This window comes from Dama dama, chromosome 33 (assembly GCF_033118175.1).
Source record: "Dama dama isolate Ldn47 chromosome 33, ASM3311817v1, whole genome shotgun sequence".
NCBI classification, from domain to species: Eukaryota; Metazoa; Chordata; class Mammalia; order Artiodactyla; family Cervidae; genus Dama; species Dama dama.
In genome coordinates this window covers 49,162,749-49,182,660 of record NC_083713.1, presented here as the reverse complement: position 1 = coordinate 49,182,660, position 19,912 = coordinate 49,162,749, and the positions used below count along the sequence as shown (strand labels likewise).

General features: G+C 44.3%; 1 protein-coding gene across 3 annotated transcripts in view; it reads left to right on the top strand.

Annotated features, from left to right (window-relative positions):
- The first annotated feature begins 1,720 nt into the window (after positions 1-1,720).
- The window catches only part of KIF5C (kinesin family member 5C), a 151,253-nt gene continuing 133,061 nt past the window's right edge, over positions 1,721-19,912 (top strand). For 2 of the 3 annotated variants that reach the window (XM_061135114.1, XM_061135115.1), the window contains exon 1: positions 1,721-2,220. In XM_061135114.1, coding sequence (XP_060991097.1) covers positions 2,095-2,220 — 126 coding nt within the window. In that variant the 5' untranslated portion in view covers positions 1,721-2,094. The remainder of the gene's footprint in view (positions 2,221-19,912) is intronic. The other variant, XM_061135116.1, reaches the window with a different exon arrangement.

The following is a 19,912-nucleotide window of genomic DNA, read 5'->3' as shown; positions in this document are numbered from 1 at the left end:
TGGGGAAATCTATTACTAATTTGTTTGTTTCTCCAGCTTTATTGCAATATAATTGACATAATGTTGTGTAAGTTTAAGGTATCTGTTGCTGCTGCTTAGTCACTTCAGTCGTATCCAACTCTGTGCGACCCTATGGACTGCAGCCCTCCAGGCTCCTCTGTCCATGGAATTCTCCAGGCAAGACTACTGGAGTGCGTTGCCATTCCTTCCTCAAGGGGATCTTCCCAACCCAGGAATTGAACCCAGATCTCCTGCATTGTAGGCAGATTCTTTACCACTGAGCCACCAGGGAAGCTCAAGTTTAAGGTATACAGCTTGTTAATTTGATACACTTATAATTTGCAAGAGGATTAAGCCTACATTGTCTGTGTATGCTCAGTTGCTATGTCTTTTCGACCCCAAGGACATAGCCCGCCAGGCTCCTCTGTCCATGGTATTCTCCAGGCAAGAACATTAGAGTGGGTTGCCATTCCCTTCTCCAGGGGATCTTCCTGACACAGGGATCGAACACATGCCCTCTGCAGTGGAAGCACTGAATCTTAACCACTGGACCAGGGAAGTCGCAAGTTCTCCTTTAGACTCAGTGGCTCTGGGTGGATTTCTATCACCTTCCCTGGTAAGAGCCCTAGTATACATACTTACTAATAGGCATGAATGCTTGACTTCAGGAGAGTAAATGCTTAAACAAAGTACAAGGAGCAAGAGGTGAGTTTAAATAGAAGAAGCCACAAGTAGTTTGGAGTGTAAATGTCAAGACAAGAAGCAGTAAGAGATGAGGCTAATAAGTAGACAGAAATCTGATTGTGGGACCTGGATGTAGTTTGCAAAGAACTTTGGACTTGATCATGTATCTGTTCATTCTACAGGATTATAAATTGGTGTTAGGCAGAGGGTCTGTAAACTATACAACGTGTGTGTGTGTGAGTTGCTTAGTTGTGTTCGACTCTTTACGGCCCCATGAACTGGAGTCTGCCAAGCTCCTCTGTCCATGGGATTCTCCAGGCAAGAATACTGGGGTGGGTTGCTATTTCCTTCTCCAAAACGATACAATAAATACTAGTAATTAACTGGGTGTTAAAGGCAGGCTTCAATTGTCCCTAGACCCTCTGAAATATCATGAAAAAGATTTGTGGGTATGTACAGGTTTATTTGTCTTTGTTTCCTTTATGGAAAAGGTCCCTAACTTTCATTAGATATTAACGGAGTTCCTGACCCAAAAAAATGTATGAACAAGCTTTTTCAGGAATTACTGGCTTCAAATATCCATGCAAATCTCATTTCCCTTCTCATTTCCTCACAATGCTTAAAAACTGTTGGGCACAAAGAAAATGCTCCACAACTGTTAGGTTGGACACGGTCTTAAGAGGGGACTTTCCTGTGGGATCATGAAAAGACGTAAGGGGATAATATAGGCCTTGTTAGTTATATAGAGATTTTAATCAGTAATATTGGATGTGACATCCATCGTGTTATTGACTTGGGCAGCCACCCAAGATCTACAGGTTCTCGGAAGCGTCACCCTAGGCACCACCGCTATCCCCGAAAGCCAACTCCAAGCATCCAAGTCTTTTCACCCGCAGGTGCAGCGACTACAAGTCCCAGGATGCTTCGCTCTCGCAGCCTGAGCGAGGGCGGGGCGGATCCCCGCAGTGACGTAACCGACCGGGGCTGTGCCGAGGCAGGGCGGGGCGAAGGGGCGGGGCGGGGAGGCGACCGGGCGCGCTGGTGCTGATGCAGGATGGCTGAGCTCGCAGGAGCCCGGGAGGTCTGAGCAGGGAGAGGCTGGCTCCCTGCGCATCGCCTCGTCCGCCCGCCGCGTGGTCGTGGGCAGGTGGGCCCGGGGCGCAGCGCAGGGCCAGGGAAGGCAGGTCTGCAGCCGGCTGGGCCAAAGGTTAATAGGCTGCCCACCTACAAGGTGTCGGAGCGGCCGGAGCTGCCCAGCCCGCCGAGTTCGCGATGACCTGCTGAGAAGCGTCGCCTAGGCTGCGGGAGGCGGCCTTGTTGCGGGCGGTGCGGTTCTCAACCACTTTCCCTCGTTGTGCAGAACCGCGGCCCCCCACCCATCCCTGCGCCCCCTCCCTGCCGCCGGCCGAGATGGCGGATCCAGCCGAATGCAGCATCAAAGTGATGTGCCGGTTCCGGCCTCTAAACGAAGCAGAGATCCTCCGCGGGGACAAATTCATCCCCAAATTTAAAGGCGAGGAGACGGTGGTGATCGGGGTAAGTGGCTGGGAAGTCTGTCCTCCCTGATGCTTCGCGATCCAGCCCGCGCCCCGATGCCCCAGGCCGGGCAGAGATGCTCGGGCATCCCCTTTGGACATCCATTGGGGGCTGCCCTCTAGGGTGGACTTGACGAGAATCCCCCACCCCGTAGTTCCCTCCTGGGTGAGTTGAGGGTCGACTGGAGGCCCTGGGGCGGCCCCAGGTGGCGGGGGTGGGGGTAGGGGGCGAGCAAGGGTTCGGCGCCGCCATTGTTATTGGGGTGGGGGCCCGGGTGGGTCTATTGTTCCCCGCCCTGGCCACGTCGCGTGGGTAGTGTGTTCGCGTTACTCTCAAGCTCAGACTCCCCTTAAAGTATGAGCTCTGTAACCCACAAATGACTCCAGGTATCGTTAAGGTTTATCGAGCACTTTGCCTCTTCTCACAGTTTTGGTAAAAGAACGAAAAAAGCTACTGGAAAAATCCTAGCCTCTGCACCGAGCTCCCACAGCCGTGTCGAATTGGCTCCCCGCGGCGTTTCACCTTGCTCTGCACGCGGAAGGCGGGGGCTGGGGGAACACTGGTGGCCTCTCGAGGAGGCTTCGTGTGTCTCCTCTTGCTTCCTCTCAACCCAGGCTGTCCTGACTTGGACCTCGAGTCTCACTGTTCCCCGGTGGGGCGACCCCCACCTGGTGTCCGCAGACCCTCGGGTGTGTTTCACGCTGGGTGGTGAGGAGGCTGTGCGCCCGCCCGCATCTGTGGGACCGGGGGTCCCAAATCGAGCCAAATAGCCTCTGTACCCAAAGAACAAGTTACTTTGTGTGGCTGGGGCCCCCTCGCTTTTGATCTCCCTTCCCAAGTTTCCCTTCCCCAGACTTGGCTCCATTTCTGCAGCGCGGCTGCTGGTGCGGGGAGGGAATACCGTTGGGTTTTAGTTCTTAAAGGAATATGTCAAATGAAATAAGCCAGCTTTCCCTGCCCCCCACCCCCACCCTTCCTCCTCTGTTCCCAGCGTGTGTAGCTGACGGTACCCTCTTTGTATGCGAGTCGCGTGGGGAGGGACCGAGTTAATGGGAGCCTCCCGATCCCCGCTGACACGTTCCTGGCAGCCTGCTCGAGGCTGCTGATGCAGCCTTCCCGGCCTCAGCATTGATTAAATGATGTCATCCCGATTACTGAGCATGCTCAGACTACCCCCTCCCTCCTATTTTCCCCCAGTGGTAGGGGTATTTAGGTCAAGTGATTGACAGGTGACAGTTTACTTAGGGTCTCTGCCGGAGTCAGGTCGACCCTTCTTAAGCACCAGAGGCAGACATTTGCCTGCCCAAACAGTCCCAGCATCTTTGCCAAGGTTGTGCCGCAGTCCCTGTAAAGGGCCCCGGGGACTAGCAGGTGCTGGTCGAAGCGGAAGGCAGGCTTTCTTCGCGGGAGGAGACTGGAGGCAAGGCTCCGGCATTGCCAAAGGGATTCATTGTGTACCTTCCTTAGAAAGGCATCTCCTCTTGAAGACCTCTTCTCTCCTCCCCATTTTCACAGTCATCAGAAAACCGTGACCTCCAAATGCTATGGGGGTGGTCGTTCATCCTGAGAGCTGGCCTGTGAGGCCAGGAAGGAAGGGTTTTCTATCTGCTTAGTGTTAAATTGAAGAAAAGATGTATGCTACAATTATTGATGAGGAAGAAAATTCTATACTTGATGGCTGACATTAGATAGTGACATATCTATGGCCAGGACGTGGGATGGATAGTAGCTTGTTGGTTACACATCTAAGCTGGGGTCATCCTACAGGCTGATTTGCTGTCCTGAGCCAGCCTGTGGTTTGGATAGAGCGGGAATTACTGGGGACATCTAGCCCTGCCCCTTGTCTGGTAACAGTTTTTTAACCAATAATTGTTCAGTCCTAGAACATGTTCTGGTGACCCTATTTTTTCAGAGGTTTTAAAGAGAGGCTCAAGTTGTTTCTTTTCTTTCTCCTCCTTCTCTCCCTCCTACTCCGCCTTCTTCCTCTCTGCCCCCCTCTCTTTCTCGTCTTCTAAGGGTAACATACCAGGACTAGTGAAGTGGAGTAATAGATCATCCCTTTGATCTGTGTGCAAGGCAAAGATCCTTAATTTTATGGTTATCCTTCCTTAATTTTATGACACTACTAAAGTATACTAAACAAATGGTTGTGGATGTGAATATACATGTAGCTCTTCAACTGTAAATCTGGGGTAAATTGAAAATTTTTTATCTTACTATAATCCTTTAGTACAACACTTTTCAGTTTTCTTTAAGATAAATTTTTATTTGAAATAAAGCATTCATATAGAAAAGTGTTTTCATAAGTGTATGCTGCTTTATATATATATATATAAACACTCCAATATCCACCTCTTAGGCTAGGAACCGGACATTTTAGGACCCCAGAAGTCCCTCCCAGTCACTAACTCCCTCTGCCTCAGAATAACTGCTATTCTGACTTTTAGTTTAGTTTAGTTTTTTTTTTTTTTTTTTAAGTTTTAGCTCTGTAAAACCACACAGTATGTTTACCTCTTTGTGTGAGTTCTTGTGTTCAACATTATGGTTGTCAAATTGGTCCACGTTGTGATGTGTGGCTGCAGTTGGTTCATCTTCATTGTTCTGTAGTATCTTATTATATGAATATACCACAATTTATTTATCCAGTAACTGTTGGTAGTAACTGTTTGGATAGTTTCCACTTCGAGGCTAATATAGATGGAGCAGCTATGAACGTTCTTTTATGCATCTTTCAGTGAGTTTGGTACAGAACCGAAGACTGCCAGATGCTGAAGGATGTTGGGACTTGAGTTGGCATGTGCTAGGACCCTTCCCATCCCTGCTTAGTAGTGTGTAACTAAAGGAAGTGACAGTTCTTGCAGCATGTATCACCCTTTGTCGACTGAGTAGAAGGCTTCCAGGTCAATTCAATTGGAACCAGCCCACCTGGCTCGGGTGCAGGTGGAGGCTCTCTTTGGTGGGCTCTCCCCTCCTTCTTGCAGGAGCATAGATTGTGGGGATGACCAAAGAAGCCCAGAACCCAATAGAGATGAATGAAGAATGAATTTCTGTGTAGTTAACTGTGAGTCCAAATTCAGAATCTCAGAAATTCTTTTTTGTTTTTGAAACTGGGGTGATTGTTTTTCCTTTTAAGTCTTGTTCATTTCTTGTTGAGATGTATGCTGAGAGGAAGATTTTGCAGGTGGGGTTCCTAGATTTCTCTTTTTTTAAGAAATGTCATCTTGAAGTGCATGCTTAGTCACTCAGTCGTGTCTGACTCTGCGATGCCATGGGTTGTGGCCCGCCAGGCTTCTCTGTCCATGGGATTCTCCAGGCAAGAGAATTGGAGTGGGTTGCCATACCCTTCTCTAGGCGATCTTCCCGACTCAGGGATCGAACCCAGGTCTCCTGCATTGCAGGCGGATGTTTTACCACCTGAGCCACCAGGGGTAAAGCTTGGAGAGATTATCTCTATCATTCTTGCTTTTTTCTCCCCCCTGCTCCTGTGCAGAACTGTCTTTCCCTGACTGCCCCAGCCACAGTTTCTTCCACTGTGAACACTTGTAGCGCTCATTTTGTATGTGATCTCATAATTTTTTGCCTTAGATTATCATTTTTTAATTTTTAAGAGGTTCTTATTTATTTTAAAATTTTTTGTTTATTTTTGGCTGTGCTGGGTCTTTGTTGCTGTGTGCGGATTTTCTCTAGTTGCAGAGAGTGGTAGCTTCTCTTGTTGAGTATAAGCTTTGGTGCAGGAGCTCAGTAATGCTGGTGCATGGGCTTAGTTGCTCCGAGGCATGTGGAACCTTCCCTGAGCAGGGATTGAACACTTGTCCCCTGCGTTGGCAGGCAGATCCTTATCCGCTCTGCCACCAGAGAAGTCCCTTAGATTATTGTTAATTTTGATCCTGTGTCTAATGACATTGTAAAGCAGGTGTAGAGCCAAGACCCATTCATATTTTGCTTCTTGTACTTCTCAGGGTGTTACCCACAGATGGCACTTAATAAATATTTATTGATCTCTTTGTTGAATCTAGAAATCTTTACCTTGGTGTATTTTAATGATTTTATGGACTTTTCATTGACTGTAGGCTGTGGGGAGTAGTTTATTTATTATTTTATTTTATTTTTCTTTTGTGACATATACTTTTTTTCCCCCAATTATTTTTATTAGTTGGAGGCTAATTACTTTACAATATTGTTGCCATACATTGACATGAATCAGCCATGGATTTACATGTGTTCCCCATCCTGAACCTCCCCCCCGCCACCTCCCTCCCCATCCCATCCCTCTGGGTCATCCCAGTGCACCAGCCCTGAGCACTTGTCTCATGCATCCAAACTGGACTGGCGATCTGTTTCACACTTGATAATATACATGTTTCGATGCTGTTCTCTCAGATCATCCCACCCTCGCCTTCTCCCATAGAGTCCAAAAGTCTGTTCTATACATCTGTGTCTCTTGTGGGGAGTAGTTTAAAAATAATTTTAAAGAGATGTGCTATGTCCTATCTCTTAAATGTCTTGGTAAAGAACTGTGTTCAACCTTGTTAAAAATTAGGTCTGTTAATGACACTTGTGATGAGCTAGAAGTGGAGGGTGGGGGTGAGGGGCACCACATTAATTCTTTCAGAGAAAAATACTGGATTTGGAGCATTTCTCAGAACACTTCTTCATTAACTGCTAAAAGTCCTGGTGAGTCATCCATTACTTTGAGCTCTGCCTGTTGGTTTTGATGCATCTGCACTGATGGAACTCTGTCTTGAGAGGGTTCTCAGTAGGGTTCTTTGAAATAGACTTTCACATGTCAGTTTTGGGCTTTCCTCTTGTTTGCATTCCTGGGAAAGCAGGTCTTGTTAACCAAGGGTGCCTCCCCTGAGGTAATGTAAGTTTTGACTTGTTTGAAAGTCAAAGCAAAATATTAGCCACAAACCCTGAGCTGGCCTTTGGCATGGAAAGTGGCCTTAGGATCTAGGAGGTTAAATTAGTTCTGGTCAGTGGATGGGCAGGGAAGTCAGGGGTGGGGACAGAAACCAAATTCCAAGCCTGAGTTACTGTTGTGGAGATTATGGGCTGAAGATGTCAAGAAATATGGCTAGAACTTTTCTTTTTGTCTGTAGTCATGATTTTTAAAAGCAAGAATATTTTAAAATTTATACAGAGTAAAATCACTCTTTTTGGTTTATAGTTCTATTGTAGGGGGTGTGAAAAATTACATAGAATTGTGTAGCTATGCTGTATTAGTTTTCTGTTGCTGCTATAACAAATTATCACAAATTTGAAGGCTTAAAATGATACACATTTATTATCACACAGTTTCCATAGGTCATGTGAACTAAGAATGTCGCCTGCAGTTGGTGGTGCACCCTGAGGGGAATGCAGGACAGAGAAAAAAGGATACTGGTCCTAGATAGTTAAGATGCATATCAAAGGAATGTTTTCAATTAGTTCAGACTCTTTCATCTTCCCATACACAGAAAAGCACTAAAATCATTAACTTGAGATGTCTGTTTTTTGTGATTAGCAGTAATCTTTTGATGTTCCACTACTTACTTTCTTTTTTTTTTTCTTTAACCCCCTTCAAAATCTCCTGTATATTCTGGCTCCTCTCTTATTCTTTAGAACAGTCCCTCAGAGCTATCTGAGAGGCTGCCATCTCCTGCTCTAATCCTCATAAATGCCTTAAATAAAACATCATTCTCAACTTTTAGGTTGTGCTTTTTTTTTTTTTTTTTCCAGTCGGCAGAAGTCCATCAAGTCAGCTGGTTTCTCTGCTTAGAGTCTTACAAGGTCAAGACCAAGGTGTTGACAGGACCATGTTCTTTTCTGGAGGATCTGGACGAAAATCCATTTCTTTGCTCATTCAGGTTTTGGAGAGTTTGGTCCTTGTGGTTGTAGGATTGAGGTCCCACCCCTTGCTGGCTGTCAGCCTGGGGCTGTTCCTAGCTGCTAGAGGCCTCTCTCAGGTCCAGGCCATGTGGCCCCCTTCCTGTACCTTAAGAGCCAAGGGTGGGTTGATTCCCTCTCATGCTTCAAATCTCTTCTGCCTCTTCTTCCATGGCATATCTTTCTCACTGACTCCTCTGCCTCCCTCTTCCACTTTTCAGGGCCCACCCGGTTACAGTGAGCCCAGCCAGATAATATGAGATGATGTCCCTATTATAAGGTCATCTGATTAGCAATCAGTTCAATTTGCAAATTTCCTTCCATCCTGTAACTTTCATATATTCACAAGTTTAGTGTAGACACCTTTTGGGCCATTATTCTACCTACCATATACCACCATACTCAAGATACAAAACAGTTTCATCACTCAAAAAAACAAAACCAAACCCCCAAAATCTCTCATGCCATCCCTCTGTAATCAAACCTTCTCCCCTCTCTTAACCTCTGGCAACCACTTATCTCTTCTTCTTCTACATAACTGTGCCTTTTCCAGATTGTCATAAAAATGGAATCATAAATTTAAGTATCTTTTTGCGATTGAGTCCATTGAGGTTTAGGTTGTTGTTCCATGTATCAGTTGTTTATTCCTTTAAAAAAAAGTTCATTACTTTTTATTGCTTAGTGGTATTCCTTTATACAGGTATATCACAATTTGTTTATCCATTCACCTATTGAAGGACATTTGGGTTGTTTCCAGTCTGAGATGATTATGAATAAAGCTGCTATAAACCTTACATATGGGTTCTTGTGTGAGTATAAATTTTTATTTCTCTTGGGTAATCAGCCAGGAGTGGGATTACTAGATCATACCATAACTGTGTGTTTAACTCTAAGAAATGGCCAGTTTTCCAATGTGGTTTAAACTAAAAAGTGGTAATATTTTATGCCAGACTTTTTAAAGAGTATATTCATCGCTGTGTCTAAGTGAATATTGACAGTAGTGTTTAATAGTGTGGAGATATGTTCTTCCTAAATTCGGAAGTGTTTACATCACCTGAAAATGAGTTCGTGGTTTCCTGTAAAGCTGCCCTCTGAAATCCTGGAATGGGTGAACACAAGAGAGTAATTATAATCTGGCGTGTGTCACTGGAGGCTACCCTTGTTTGTGGTGAGCACACGGTTGGCACTACAATAAAGGATTGGGGTTGGTAGAGGCATTGGGGAGAGTCAGACGGAACTGCCTGTGAACTCACTAGGTCACTGTGGGGCTGTTTTCAGGTTGCTTAGCTTTCCTGGGGCTCAGTTTGATCATAGTTCAAGTGGAGATAATTACTTAATTCACAGAATTGTTGGAATGAGATGAAATGAAGTGGTCAAAACAGGGTCTGGCACAGAGAAATGCTCAGCATATGCTAATTATCTCTCACGTTTCCTCGTCCTCTTGTAAGTTTCCTCATTTTCAGACTTAGCCTTGCCCCCCCAAATTACCACCCTTAATTCTGGCTAGCCCCTGAAGACCCTTCTTGCATCCCGTTTCCTAGCCACTAGTTCACACCATTCTTATCTGTGGAATTCCTAACCTTCAGAAGGCAGAGCTCAGGTTCCATTTACTTACTGCAGTGATCACACATTGGTGTGTGCACGTGCATGTGCACTTGCATGAATATCCTCTTTGTGTAAATTACAAGCTTCTCAGAAGCAGGAGCTGGTTTTTTTTTTTTTAACATCTTTGTGCTTTTTGCTGTCATTGTCAAGTTGCTTAGTAAGTGTATCTTGATTGACAGTTCTGTCTTCCCCTGTCTCCTTGCCTAGAATCAAGTCTCTCTAAATGCCAATTTCTGCATTTCCTTGAATAACTTGGGCATCACTGGGGATTTCCCTCTGCCTCCACCTGTGCTTCTCTGGCCCGACTCCCTGGTTTAATGACAGGGTTTTGCCTCCTTGTCTTTTCTCCTCCCTTTAGAATAGGAAACTTCCCCCACCTTTGGGCTCCCTTTAGTACCTGTCTCAGATTTCTCACCTGTGTCTCCTTATTAAATAAGCGAAAACAAAACTACCTACTCCCTAATGGTTTCTGTTGAGTTAAAAAAGAATAGCTCCTTGACAGATCCAATTTCACCTGATTTCTCTCAGGTTTTCCATAAAGTCCTATCTTTGTGGCCAAGAAAGCTCCTCCCTTAACCTATTTGCTGCACATCCACCAAGGTCCTTTTACGAGGAAGAAAGCTGTTGAGTGTGTGGTTATTTGAAAATACTGCAGAACTTGAAAGAAAATAGAGTTGTAAATTCATTCTACCATCCCCAACACCAAACTTGGATGCAAGGCAGACAGCCCAGGACCAACTCCCAGCTCTGTGACTTCTTCATTTATGTACTTGGACACATGACCACACCACACTAAGTTTCAGTTTCCTGGCCTGTGAAATATGGATGATAACACTCTCCACCTTGTAGGCTCCTTGTGATGGTTACATGAGCTGATGCATATAGACTGCCGAGTATGGTACCAGGTTCCGAAGATGTATGCTGTTAGAAGACCCACAGTGGTTATTTCTCTGCACACTTGTCAGATTAACTAGGCTTTAGAAAGCTTAGGACCTTTCATAGGTTCCCTGGTCTCTTCAGGTCGTGTTAAAGAAAAAATTATTCTCACATTTGTAGATACAGTAAGGAAGACTGTTATAGTATGGGTTGATACTGTTCCAGTAGGGGAGAGAAATCAGGGTCAATTTCAAGTACAAGTGGAGCAGGTTGGTGGGGCACATAGGTGGAAGGACAGTCACTAAGAGATGTGAAAAGTATGGGGGATTCTTGGTACAGGCAGGCCAGATATAAAGCTTTTAAGATACAAGCACTGAATATCTAAGGTGATGAGGTATTGATGGTGATTGGAGGTGGGGGGATTCTTTCTAAACTGCTTTAGGAGGAGTCTTGCTCAAACTGGACTCTGCAAGGTCAGACATGGAAGTCCAAGTTCAAGGCCCAGTTGAGGAGGGCTCAGAGGAGCCTGATGAAAAATATGGTCAAGGAGAGAGTCTTGGTCATTTGGAACCCAGATTCTTTAGGGGCGCATTTGAGACCTTCCATACTCTGGGCCCATGTCCCTTCCTGACCTCACCCTTTATCTTGTGTTCCATCTGTGCTTCGATTCCCCTAGATTTCTCAATGCCTGCCCTTCTCCACCACGGCTGACCACACCCCACACACCTGGGATAACCATCCCTAAGTTGTACCTGCATGGCATTAGACTAAACCCCTTGCAGAGCAGGAAGCCTTATTGCCATCTTCAGTTCCTGGACTAGTACTTGGAACAGAGTAGTTGCTCAGTATAAGATGTCTTTTGAATGAGGTGAAAGAATGCTGACCTTCCTAGGCTGTCAGATGTTCAAGCCTGGGGTTTTTTCCTTGGATTTTTATCTTTGACCTCTGTCCAGCTCTGGTGACTTTTTCTCTACTTTGACCGTCTTCATCATTTTGTTGTTATTGTCTTTAAAGAATAGTTTTCCCTGGGGTTCTGACATATGCTCATTGAAAAAAACCTCAGACCATGCAGAAGAATATGAAGGAGAAGGTAAAAAGCACTTTTAATTTTATGAACTAGAAAGCATCATTGTTAACATCTTATTGTTTATTCCAGCTCTCTTCTATTTTATAGAAAACACACTTTGTTTTAAAATGAAGATACAAAAATAAAATAAAATGAAGATACAGTTTTATAAAGTCTGTTTTGAAAGCCACTATTTTACTCAATGGTATACCTCAGACATCAGCATTTATAAAAGATTATATATAATATTGTTATGTGTCTAAAGTGAAAATGAAAGTCTCTCAGTTGTGTCCGACTCTTTGCAATCCCATGGACTGTAGCCTGCCAGGCTCTTCTGTCCATAAAATTCTCCAGGTAAGAATACTGGAGGGGGTTGCCATGCCTTCCTCCAGGGGATATTCCCAACCCAGGAATTGAACCCAGGTCTCCTAAGTAATACTTTATTTTCCACTGATAGTCATTTGATTTTCTGTTTTCTTTTTCTATTATAAACAAAGGTGTGATAAACATTAGTTTATCAGTACACATCTCTTTGTGTCCTTGCCCGATTTTTTGTTAGAATACATTCCTAGGATTGAGATTTCTGGGTAAAAGGATATAGCTGATTTTAAGGTATCCACAGGTTTTCAGAGGGAGCAATTTAGAGATGGTGAATTGTCTTCTATTTTATATCCTCACTTCTTTACCCACCCCATGGAGTTGGTGCCAGTTTGTTTCATAAGGCATCCCTTCATACCTGAGCTAAATTAAATTCTCACCAAGAGCGTGTACTTTGTCAGGCACTGTTAACCCATAGATCCAGGACATGGCAATGGCTTCAGACTTCTAATGTAAACCATAGGTTTCTGTAGGCTCTCTCTTGTCAGGTTCAGTATCGTAAAGGATGTTGTTTCTTGGAGGTGATCAAAAGCTAACTCTCTCTTGAGACAGAGAGAGATAGAGGTCAAGATTGTAGTCTTAAAGAAAACTAGGATGAATGTGTGCTTTCTTCTTGGAGCTAACAGTGGATGGCCTGTGATACCATCGGGCAACGGTAAGTTGAGAAGGGATATAATAGCCCTCCCCAAAAAAGCCCTGGAAAGAGCCTTTTACACCCTTCTCCTTTGATTACTAGGTACTCAGAAAAAATGTAACATTTCAAGCACACACCAAAGTGGAAAGAATATCAGAATGTTCCCCCATGAGTCTATCAACCAGTTTCAGCTATCATCAACAAACGAGCTAATCTTATTTTGCTATACACCTCTAACCTTTTCTCCCCAAGTCACTCAATTATTTTAAAGTGAAATCTCATGTCACGTTGTTTTATCCCTGAACTTTAGTATATGTGCTGCCTAAGCGGGTACTATTTTATCCCTAAACTTTTGATATCTCTAAAAGATCAGGACTCTTAAAACCACAGTAACATTATCTCAACTAAAATGTGCACAATTCCGTAATGTCAAATACCCAGACAAATTCTCCCCATTGCCTCTTAAGTTTCTTCTACAGTTGTGTTTGCTCAAATCAGAATACTAGGTACCATTGATTACAGGTGTGGAGAAAAAGAAATGCTTGTACATACCGACCCTGAAAGAAGAGGGAGGGAGGCTTCTGCTCTGGAATCATGTGAGGCAGTAGAGACACACACTGAACAGTCAGGGCTAATCAAGATTTCCAGCCTGTCTTCCTTAACAGTGGTCACGTCCTAGTTATGCTTTTTAATAAACCAACTCTGGCACTGCAGTGACACCCAGAAAAGCTATTTAAAGAGCTGCATGCCTTACAGCTCTCCCTCACCCCTGAGTCTCCCATTGCTTTAGTTGACTTGGATAAATGTCACGAAAGCAGGCAGATGTGTTACTCATCTGTCTTCCAAGCTCAGTACTCACCCTTATAAATTTAGTGTGTGTGTGTGTGTGTGTGTGTGTGTGTGTTCAGTCCCGACTGACTTTGCGACCCTATGGACTGTAGCCTGCCAGGCTTCTCTGTCCATGGGATTTCCAGGCAAGAATACTGGAGTGAGTTGCCATTTCCTCCTCCAGGGGATCTTCCTGACCCAGGCATCAAACCTGAATCTCTTGTATCTCTTGCACTGGCAGGCAGATTCTTTACCAGCTAGCCACCTGGGAAACTCCATAAAACTGTTGCCAAGTACATTTAGAGCAGTTCTTTTAGGTGTGTCTTGGTATGTTACTATTTACTATCTTGTCAGTCAATGAACACTCATCCTTTATGTGAATTGGGTACAGGAAAATAAATCCAGAGAGGTGAAGGGAAAACGTGTGAGAAGAGAATTCAGCGTAATACAGTACTTTAAGGAAAAAGGTTTGAAGTTCTCTTTTTATGTTTTTTTAAAAATTCCTTTTATTCCTCCCCCCGCCTTTTCTTATAAAAAAAGGGAGTTGGGTTGGAGAAAAAGTGCAAATAAAAACCAAATCCAATGATTGATACTTTAACTTCTCTGACTACAGAGTATGGTCATGAGAGCTGCTGATCAATAATGTTATTTTAGAAGCATTTTGTTTAAAGAGCTTGGTTACGCAGTTCTCAAATCTCAGGGACTCTCCCCAGGCTCTCTGACAAGAGCCGTCTCTCCCACTTCTAGGGCTCATTTTGCCTCAAGGGGAAACGACGAACAGTCTGCTTCAGTCCTCTGAGGAGCTTACATCATAGTTTTTTTACTGAACGACCTGTCTGGTACTTCACTCCACTGAGATTATTGACTTTCGTCTGGGAACCTGGGTAAATAACAACTCCATCTGAGGTCAGAAACTTGGAGGAGTCTTGGGGGAAGGGACTTCTGTTATTTCATTAGCACCCCCTGCTCCATAGAGGAACAAATGCCCATTTGATTGGTCAGTGTCCAGACCTCTGTTTGTCCTGGTTACTGGTGGCAAGATCCCATAGGTAGCGTTCGGTTCCTTCCTGTGTCTGCCTCTGGTAAGCTGATCCCTGCGGGGTCTGGCTTCCTGGGCTGGCTCCCGGGACTGGCTGTTTTTCCATCTCAGCATCACCCACAGCTGAATGGATAAGTAGTCTGGACCCACAGATTCAGGCCCATGTGGGCCAGACTCAAGGTTCAGAACAGGTAGGGCTGTGGGAGGCTGGGGTGGTGGGGTGAGGAAAATAGGAAGACTACATAAGCCTTCTTGCTGGAGACTGGCCAGGTTTGACATTGGGTTGATGCACCCTACCATCCATCCAGGTGGTACTTGGATACCTGCGCCATTCCTGTTCCTGTGTGGAGCAAACTCGCCCGCCCAGAAGGGAGAAGACTGTTAGGCAGAAGACTCTTAGGTGAGGCTTTTGGCATTCCAGGACCCCTGGTACTAATGTCATCACGATAGCATTGAAACTATCTTCTAACTACTAATAGTTTGTTTATATAATATTTGTGAAAGTAGACTTTAGAAGGGAAGTGCTTAGCTCTTTAGTAATAATTACTAAACAACACAACCTACTAATTATCTGCTCAGACAAGTGGGGAAAAAAACACCGAAGTACTATATCCTAGAGTAAAGCTTGCTCGTGTGTGTTGTTCAATTTTCCTTAATGAATATGGCTCTTGGAAAAGACTCGCTTGAGGATGTATTTTTTTTTTCATTAGAGTATAGTTGACTTACACTGTTATATTAATTTCTGCAGTACAGCAAAGTGATGTGCATATATGTATACGCTCACCCTCTGTGATGGCCCGCACTCTGTCTGTGGAGTGTCTTCTCTCTGAATCTGAATAAATCCACCTCTTACCTATCACTTTGTCTCTCACTGATTTCTTTCTGTGATGAGACATCAAGAACCTGAGCTTCATTAGGTCCTTAAGCCACATACCATGGATTTTAGCTGGGTTTGAGTCCTACCCACATGGGTTCAAGTCCCAAGCAGGGTTTTGGCTGGGTTTGAGTCCCAGCCACATGGGTTCAATCCCAATCTGAGTAAATGGTTTCACTTTTAAAATATTCTCTTTGTTTTATCTCGATTACTGTGATGAATTTAGATTTGGGGGAAGAGGGTTGTTTTATGGATATTCTTCAGTCTGTGGCTTCATTTTGACTGAGCGACTGAACTGAACTGAACTGAAGCTTTAGAATACTTCTATGTGAAATATTTCTTCAAATACCAAATCTCTCTTATTCTTCTCCCTCTTCTCTGGCACTACAATTACGTGTACGTTGGGATTTTAACTATGTACTATATGTCTCACACATTTTCCACCCTTTTAGGGGGCATGTGAGGGCTTCTAAGGTGGCGCTAGTGGTAAAGAATCTGCCTTCTGCCTGCCAGTGCAGGAGAAGCTGGTTCAATCCCTGCATCAGGAAGATCCCCTGGAATAGGAAATGGCAGCCTGCTCCAGTATTCTTGCCTGGAAAATTCCATGGACAGAGGAGCTCGGCAGGCTACAGTCCATGGGGTTGCAAAGAGTCAGATACGACTGAGCACACAGGATACACACACACACACACACACACACACACACACACACAATCTTTTTTATATTCGTTTCCATTATGGTTTATCAGAAGATATTGAATATAGTTCCCTGTGGAGGGTATATTTTAAACAATATTTTCTGATTTACACAATTATCCAAGCAAGTTTGTAAAGGGGAAAAATGTACAGCTATCTTGCTTCCTTAGTTCTGTTAAAAACAAGTATAAAGAGGTAACACACAGGTTAACATAAAACTTTAAATGAGTTCTTTATTACCATACTCTTCTTTATAAAGAGACGTTTTTCTGCCCTGTGGACTTTTTGAAGCTTCACTGCAATACCGTGCTGTCCAAAGTAGTAGCCACCAGGCTTATATGACTATTAAACCCTTGAGTGTGGGTTGTCCAAATGGGGACGTGCAAGAGATGTGAAATATTTGTAAACTGGCTTTCAAAGTCTCTGTACAAAAAATGTAAAATATTGATTTACTCATTTTTTGGGGGGGAGGTATTTATGACATGTTGAACTAGTAACATTTTGGATGTATTGGGTTAGATAACATTAATGAAATAAATATCCCTTATTCTTTTTACTTTTTAAAATGTGATTACTAGAAAATGTAAAGGTACATGTGTGGCTTGCATTTTTGTCTGGTGTTATTATTTCTATTGGTAATATATTTCTATATCAGAGGGCTGCGCTTACATTTAGATGCCAGCATCTTGACTGTCTTTTGCGTTTAGTAATTTTGGTTCCAGTCTGGCATACTGAGGGATTATTGTGTGCTAAAATCAGTTGTGCTAACCTTTTGAACTTGCTGTGATAAGTGAGACGAGATCCCTGCCCCCACCCCACCCCCTTCCCTGACCCGCCAAAAAAACAGGGTGCTGAGTGTCCAAAGAGAAGAGGAAGCAGCGTTGTTGGAGTTAGAGAAAGAAAGGACATCCCACCTCAAGCAGGGGGATCCTTTGATCCTTACCTTGAGACTGGGTGGGAGTCTGCTCTGCAAATGTAATATTTGCTTCTTTATCTTCAGTTACTTTGCAGTGATGTATAGACGCTTTACAGATTGATGTTTTAAATATTTTTGAGAAAAGACCAGAGTAGGGACCTGTGCTATAGCCGGGCGTCTCTGCTGTCTCCCCTCGCCAGTACTGTGCCGCCGCTGCTCCCGGAACAACAGCCCACCCTGACCTCGGTAATGAAGTACCAGCCATTTACAGCCTGTGTGTGATGTGGATTTGTCGTGCGTATGTCGCGGGTGACACCGAGAACCCCAAACAGTGACACGGTGCGGCGTCCTGAAAGAAAAAACGGCACTGTGCCCTCCTCCCCGCCTGGCTCCCGCCGCAGGGCATCCGCCCCGGGCACGGGGAACCCAGCCTCCGGCCTCGCCCTGCCCGCTGTGTGTTTGTGATTTCCGGCACGGCGGCCAATCTGCCGCGTACCCAGTCTCCATTCTGCCGCTAATGCTGGGAATGATGGAACCTCTTGTCCTGAAGTGCATTCCCCTTCAGCACAGGCACCCTCTGAGGCCGTCCCTCCCCGCAGCTAAACAGAAGCGCCCGTGCCCTTTAGGACGTCAGGGTGGGCAGCGCTGCGGAGGGAAGAATGCGAGGGAACGCTGCCTTTGTCGCTCACAGGTGCCTCCTCTTTGTCCTGGTATCTGGGGGAGAGGTCGCCTTGCAGGTGAAGGCCACACAGCTCTTTGCAGAAGGAGCTGGAAACTCTTTTATACCCGTTTATGTCTCTGTTTGGGTTGGGACAGAATTGATTTTTCCTTCTTTGTCAATGGCAGAACTGCTCTTTCCCATGATGGTAATATGAAAGCATAGCAACAGCAAAGTCAGCCATGGTCTTACCACCCTATACCATCCATGTTAATTTTTTAATATCCTCCTTTTCCTGCTCTTGGTTGATACATTAATTTTCCAAAATGTTTAAGTATTTCCAACCATAGATACACAATTCTGCCTTTAAAAAAAAAAAAGAAAACAAAACAAAAACCAAAGCCTACTCCGTAAACGGTTTTCCGTGTCGTGTGCATCTTCATGGTTATAATGTTTATGGTGACGTAAGTGTGCTCTGCGCTGATAATCAGTTTGATCATTAGCTCTCCTTTCCCCTTGCTCTGGGTGCTGGCGTAGGGATTGTATGCATGCACAGAGCTGTTTTCTTTTGCCGGGTTGTTTCTGGAGGATACCTTCTCCAGAAGTCAGTGTACTGGACCCAGTGCTGTGAACATGTGCATTGATGCTGTCCAGTATTATCCTGTTGCTTCTATAAGGGGCTACCATCCCTATGGCCTCTGGGGATTTATGAGCTTCTCATTTGGCAGGGAATTAATCTTTAAGGTAAAGGAGATAATCATTTGAGAGGGGGCTTACCGCAGTACAGTGGTCTGGGATTCATGTGTCTTGGGTTTTTGTTCACGCGTTTGCTCTGATTTATATGAATTTTAAACTAAAAGTGTAACTATTCGGTGATCTGTTTTAATTTAGAATATTGCTGTCAGTGGGCACTTCTGGGGTCAGGCTGGCGACTGGGGAGTCCCCTGGTCTTTATAGATGAAGGAAGGACTTGGAAGGGTAGCAGTACTCTACCTCCCAACATTCATCAGAAGAATTGTTTGGAGGTGGTGATTTATACTTATCTTTAACTCAGGGCACTTCTCACGTGCTCACAGATATAATTATTCAAATATACTATAGTAGTGAATGAACCACAGCCCTTCTGTACCCTAGCAGCAGCACACGAAGGGATACATTTTGCTGAATGACTCAGGACATCTTGTAGGCATCCATCCTTCCAGGAGGTGTGGTAACACCTCACAGAAAGCATGACTTTATGCTTTGATGGTTCTGTATATCCAGGTACCAGCATGCTCTTCAGTTCTGTGGTAGCCCTCTAACCAGGCTCACCATCCCTTGGGCATCACTGACAAACCCAGACCTGGGATATGAGAACCTAGGTAGGGTAAACAAAAAAGACCTTGATTGCTTCTTACTTCTTAAGATTGCTTCTTAATACTCTTGGAAAACAATTCTCTGTTTGTTCTTCATTCTCTGTGGTCTTTTGAGCACTTTACCTAAAATCTTCCAGACGTTCCATTCAGAGTATGTCAATTCTCTGCTCAAAACATTGAAGGACTCTCCTTTGATAAAATAAATATGAATTCATCAGCTTGTTCCTGGAATTCAGCAAAACTCTTCACAATACGTTCCCTCAGCCTTTCTCAAACCTAACTATACACTGTATCCCGAACTCAGTCTGGGCTTTCACTCTTTCAGGCATTTGTAGGTCAGGTTCCCATCTCGTGGAGTCCCATTCTGATTTTTTTTGTCCCCCTGAACTGCCTTCTCACCCTAGAAATTCACCAGGAGCCATTTCCTCTTGTCTCTAACCTTGGAATTACCACATTTAGATGTGAGCTCCTTTCCAGGTTGAGGTCTATTTGGTTAATTTTCTTTCTTTTTTTTTTAAACAGTTTTATTGAGGTATGGTTGCTATACATTGCTGATTTATTTTCATACTCTCAGCATATGATTCATAATGGGTGCATAGTATATGATGGTGTGTATGTTTGACACTGAAAGAGTATTTCTTGTGTTCATTTTTATGATTGTTTTTATTTCATTGTGCCCTTCTTCCTTTCTCTGTCAATCCTACCTGAGGACTAAACATGCCCACATGTTTCTTTTGTGAAGTTTACCATAATTGGGCCAAACAGTGAACAGGCATTCCTTAGGTACACAGTCCATTTATCCAACCTCAACCAACTCACTGTCTAGTAAGAGAGATAAACAGAGACACACACAAATAATGGCAATGTGGCTAATAAGTGATTGAATAGTAGCCAAGGTTTAT